The sequence below is a fragment of the Echinops telfairi genome, unplaced genomic scaffold (genome assembly GCF_000313985.2).
Source record: "Echinops telfairi isolate 266 unplaced genomic scaffold, ASM31398v2 ScPeMD7_2565;HRSCAF=3150, whole genome shotgun sequence".
Classification (NCBI taxonomy): domain Eukaryota; kingdom Metazoa; phylum Chordata; class Mammalia; order Afrosoricida; family Tenrecidae; genus Echinops; species Echinops telfairi.
In genome coordinates this window covers 999,262-1,005,167 of record NW_022106463.1, presented here as the reverse complement: position 1 = coordinate 1,005,167, position 5,906 = coordinate 999,262, and the positions used below count along the sequence as shown (strand labels likewise).

The window sequence follows — 5,906 nt, the reverse complement described above, 5'->3', positions numbered from 1 at the left end:
TGGCACTGACTAGATGACACTGAGTTTGGTGTTAGTTGGCATTGAGTAGATGACCGTGAGTCTGGTGTTAGTTGGCATTGACTAGATGACCCTGAGTTTGGTGTTAGTTGGCATTGACTAGATGACCCTGAGTTTGGTGTTAGTTGGCATTGACTAGATGACCCTGAGTTTGGTGTTAGTTGGCACTGACTAGATGACACTGAGTTTGGTGTTCGTTGGCACTGATTAGATGACACTGAGTTTGGTGTTAGTTGGCATTGAGTAGATGACACTGGGTTTGATGTTCGTTGGCATTGAGTAGATGACACTGGGCTTGGTGTTAGTTGACCCTGAGTTTGGTGTTAGTTGGCATTGACTAGATGACCCTGAGTCTGGTGTTGGTTGGCATTGACTAGATGACACTGAGTTTGGTGTTAGTTGGCATTGACTAGATGACCCTGAGTTTGGTGTTCATTGGCATTGACTAGATGACCCTGAGTTTGGTGTTCGTTGGCATTGACTAGATGACCCTGAGTTTGGTGTTAGTTGGCATTTACTAGATGACCCTGAGTCTGGTGTTAGTTGGCATTGAGTAGATGACCCTGAGTCTGGTGTTGGTTGGCACTGAGTAGATGACCCTGAGTCTGGTGTTGGTTGGCACTGAGTAGATGACCCTGAGTCTGGTGTTGGTTGGCATTGAGCAGATGACCCTGAGTCTGGTGTTGGTTGGCATTGACTAGATGACCCTAAGTTTGGTGTTAGTTGACACTGAGTTTGGTGTTGGTTGGCATTGAGTAGATGACACTGGGTTTGGTGTTAGTGCACAGATCATGTAGTAAGTTGCGCTATACTCTTAGCTTGTGGCATGTGAGGTCACCGTTGTGTTATTTCTTAGGCAGCCAGCTTGGATTTGCTGTAGTTGAAATGGCAACAGCACTGGGGCTGGGGATTAGGGTTAGCCCTCATTGAGTTTTGCTGTGTCTTAGCTGTGTGACCCGTGGTGCTGCAGCCACCACTGCTGAGAAAAGCCACCCCACTGGGTAATCCGGGCTACAGCCGTTCCCTCTGCTGATCTGACTGAACGCTCACACACACACCGGGCAAGTGCTTAATGGGAAGAATTCTAAGGATAATTTATGCCAAATGTAATATTTGTTTCCCACATGTAAGTACTTACTAAGTATTATTGCTTTATAGTTGTGGGGCAGGAGTGAGTTTTCAAAGCGTATTCACCTGCATTCCTGTCTGTGTAGCAGCTTTATGGAAATAGTCACTTACTTTAAAGTGTGTAGTTCAGTGGCTTTGGGCATATTCAGAGTTAATAGATACGCGTCACCAGAATTAATTGTGGATGTTTTCTCACCCCAAAAAGAAACCTCATGGCTCTTAGCGGTCAGCCCCTGCCCTCTCTTCCCTCAGCCTACTTTCTGTCTTGATGGGCTTCCTAGTCCTGGACATTTCCTGTAGAGGATGCGATACCATGGGCCTTTTTCTCACTTAGAATAATGATTTGAAGGTTTGTCCAGAGTGTAGTCTGTGTCAGTCCTTCATTCCGTTTTTGTGGTTGAGTAATGTCCCATGGAGCCTTGGTGGCACAGAAGTGAAAGCACTTGACTGCGAATCAGAAGGTCTACCGTTTGAGCCTATCAGCCACTTGGTGGGAGAACGGTGTGGCGGCCAGCTTCCATCGTGAGGACAGCCTTAGAAACCCTATGGCAGTTCTTTGTCCTGTGGGTCACTGTGACTCAGAAAGCACTCCACAGCAATAGAGGTTTTTACTTTGCCTCCCCCCACTCCCCACTCCCCCAGATGGCTATATCACATTGTGGTCATCTATTTGTCTATTTATGGCCATGTGAATTGTTTCTCACTTTTTGGCTTATCATGATGTTAATGTACAATGTTTCATGAATGGGTTTTAGAGTGGACATAGGTTTTATTTCTTTGGGCTAAGAGTGTGAAATGATTGTTGAATACACTTAATTTTAAAAGGCATTTTTTAGGAATTTAAGATTTAGAGAAAAATCAAGATGATACCAAGAGTCCCAATATATTGCCTTACCCAGTTATTAGTGCAACGTCTTGCTTTAGTACGGTCCCTTGTTACCATTGATGAACGGGTGCTGAGACATTGTTATTGATGTCAACCCACCGGTATCCAGAGCTCCTGATGTCCCTGCCCAGGATCCCACTCAGGACACCGCATCATATTTAGTTGTTGTGTTAGGCTAGAGAAACAAATTCTGCAGACTCATAGGTATAAAAAAGCTTTATATAAAGAATTAATGATCAAAAAAGCATCCCAGCCCAGTCCAACTCAAGTTCATAAGTTCAATACTGTTCCTAAGTCCCTCTTCAGACTCACAGAGCCTCATGCAGTCATGAAGAATACAGGAAGCTCACAGGCCAATGGGTGCAGAGTTGTGTGAATCCAAGGTCAATGGAAACATGGAAGGGGTCAGCCCCAGAGAGTGAGGGGGAGAGTCCAGGGTCTCTGTTATGAGAAGGCCACACCCCCGAGGACACAGCATCAGGCTGTGACCTGAGGGACAGGCTTGACTCCACCCCTAGCCAAAGGTTTCTAGTTGAGAAGAAGTCATCTGACTACCACAGTTGTCACATCCCCTTGGCTCTTCTTGGCAGTGATGCTTTCTCAGATTTCTTTCTCTCATTTGTGATGACTCACATATATTTTAGGACAACTGGTCAGTTATTTTGTAGGATATTCCATTTTTGGGTTTGTTTTTTTTTTGTGTGGTGTTTTTGTCATGATTAGACTCTGGGTTTGGGGGAGCAAAACCATACAGAGAAAATATTGTTTTCATTACATATCAAAGGCACTTGATTTATCATTGACGATGTTAACCCTGGAGCCTAGCAGAGGTAGTAGTTGTAAGTTTGCCACTGTATGATCCTACTTTTCTCCCCCGTTTCCATACTGTGCTCCTTGGAAGGAAGTCACTGTGCATAGTCCACTAAGTGGGGAGTGATGCATCCCCTAGTGGAGAGCCGATAGCGACCCATAATCATTTAGAATTTGTCTCTTTTCTCCCCTTTGTTTATTCAAAGCATTAGGGACTCAGATATTAATTTTATCTTTTGGCCTATATCCCAATATACTTTATTGTGTTGCTCAAATTGTCCCAGATTCGGCCATGGTAACTCAGTTTGACCTACCTACATCAATGTAGTGTTTTATTAAAAACATTAAAAAAAATTTTTTTAGAACTTTTTGGCACTACAAGATGCTTTGAAATTATCGTGCACATTTTCTGCCCAGGTCTAGAATCAGTCAGTTCTCCAGGGATGTTTGGTTCCTTTTGTTGGGGAATGCTGTTGGAATCCAAGTTCTGGGTGATACCGTGTCTCCTATATTCCTAAGAGGATAAGTAAAACAGCATTGCTACTAGGGTTTCAGTTTATGCATGCACATGTTTATTCCAAATAAAATGTGCTTAAACAAATCTCTGTGACCAGTAGATGTCTTCAGAGAAGTTCTCCCAGTAATGCACTTGTCTTAGGCTCATTAGGGCACCTTCCGAGAATGATCCAATCAAAAGGATGGCTTTCCAGGGGATCTACTGAACCAGTTAAATTCGGGGCAGAGAGATCAGCTTGGAAGGTTATGGCAACCGGTTTTTGTTTGTTTGTTTTTTTTAATTCCAAAAGGTAAACTTCATAGATCATCTTGAAGGACAGAGGCCATCCCGGGGGCTTATTATCAGGAAATTTTTAAAAAATTGAAAACTGCTTTGGTGAGAAAAAAAAAGGTCAAGAAATTGTACCAAGGAATGTTTCCCCCATTAGGACAGCATACCTGCTCATTCTTTGACGGTAGCAAGGGTGATCTTACAAGAATGTCATTGGGAACATTACCCCATCGACCCTCCGGCCCGATTGTGCCCCTCTCGGCTGTCTTTTTGTTCCCCAAACTCAGTGTTGAAAAGCAGCGTGACTCACGACGATTAGGGTGTCCACACTACTGTTTTGATTTGGTGTAAATCAAGAGCCTAGAGTTCTTTAGGGAAGGGTTACAGCAGCGGTTCTCAACCTGTGGGTCGTGACCCCTTTGGGGGTCAAACGACCCTTTCACAGGGGTCACCTGATTCATAACAGCAGTGAAATTACAGTGATGAAGTAGTAATTAAAGTCATTTTATGGTTTGGGGAGGGGGGGTCACCACAACACGAGGAACGGTATTAAAGGGGTGCGGCATTAGGAAGGTTGAGGACCACTGCTCTAGAGATGGAAATGCTGCTTCAGAAGTGTGTAGACCGAGAAGGAGGATCCTGTGAGAAACAATAGCTTCCCATGTTGACAGTTTTGTTTACTCAAGCTGTGTATGTAGCAATACTTTTTGACTTAATGACCCAAGTGTGTGCTTCATATCTCTTTAATCCTGGCGCTTCCTAATAGATGAGCAGCCATACTAGTTACAAGTAAGTCCTAAACTACTAACGACTGCCTGCCTTGAGCGCTGTACCGGACGGGGCAACTTTAAAGATTAAGTAGGAATCTTAAAGAGGTAGCAAATCTGTGTTGATGGGGGAGGGACAATTTGGAAAAATAAGAAAAAGAATGATTGTATGATATGAAGAATGTATTCAATGTCTCCGAATTATTCATGTAGAAACTGTTGAGTTAGTGTATGTGCTGTGTATAGTGGCAACAAAAAATAATTAAAAAAAATACAGACTCAAGAGTCAAATGGCTTGTGTTCGTATTACAGCATCAGCGCTTATATCTTGTGAGGCTTCAGCTCCTCTGTGCCTAAGTTTTTCCATGCATAAAATGGAAATAGTATCACTTACCTCGTAGGGTTTGCTAGAATGCTTAACGAAGGAAATACAGGTGAAGTGTTTAATGGTGCCTAGCCCTAGATGGATAATGGCCATTGAGCCAACTTTGATTCATGGTGCTGGTATGAGCAATAGAATGAAATGCTGCCTGCTCCTGGCTCATCCCCATCATAGCAGGCACGTTCAAGTCCAGCATTGCAGCCAGGGGCCAATCCATCGCACCAAGCATCTCCTTGCTCCCCATGGCCTCAGCTTCACCAAACATGATGTCCTCCTCCAGCGACTGATCTGTCCTGATGAGGTATGCAGGGTCAGGTGATGCTCTGTTGTAATCCGTGTGGTTTTCATGGTTTAAACTTCAGAAGTAGCTCTCCAGGCCTTTCTTCCTGGTCTGCGGTAGTTTGGAAGCCCCTCTGAAATCGGACCATAATGCATAGCTCTAATGGTATCTGAAACACTGGTGACAGCACTTGGAGCTTCACAGCAACCCGTACGCCAGCACCGTGCGACTCACTGACAGATGGGCCCTGGTAACGCTGCCTGACGCCTAATAAAGGGGTAAATACTGCTGGGGACTGTGATGAGGCTTTGAGGAAAAGGAGCACAAATACGCAGTCTGCCCTTCCAGTTAGGTAAATAGCCTGAGACAACAGTGAAATGGGGGTTCCTGCAGGACCTTTCAGATCCCTGACACGCTGCCCATTCCTTATTCAATGATTTGCTCCCCATGTGCGAGTTCATGAGAACCACCTGGCACTTGAGTGGAGGAGTCAGGGGCACCCGTGTGAGAACAACAAACACTTGAAGTGATCATAGCTCCCAGCATGCGCGATTTTGCAATGCTCATGCTTGTAAGACCAGGACGGACCTTTCTTCGTTTTCTTTCCCTTTAGCGGCCTCATTGGGCGAAGCTGGGCTATGCTGTTTGCCAGTGGCGGCCTCCAGGTGAAACTCTACGATGTTGAGCCTCAGCAGGTAACGAGCGCGCTGGAGAGCATGAGGTGAGCCCGCGGACACCTGCTGGAGGATTGGAAGGAAATGGCTGTTTCTCTCTCCCTTGGTCTTGATCAGATTCCCTGCACGGTCCGGTCACACTGTCTTTTTTTTTTTAAATCGTTTTATTAGGGG

General features: G+C 44.9%; 1 protein-coding gene across 1 annotated transcript in view; it reads left to right on the top strand.

Annotated features, from left to right (window-relative positions):
• The window catches only part of CRYL1 (crystallin lambda 1), a 167,565-nt gene that overhangs the window by 17,159 nt on the left and 144,500 nt on the right, over positions 1–5,906 (top strand). The window contains exon 2 of the mRNA XM_030886613.2: positions 5,672–5,779. Coding sequence (XP_030742473.2) covers positions 5,672–5,779 — 108 coding nt within the window. The remainder of the gene's footprint in view (positions 1–5,671; positions 5,780–5,906) is intronic.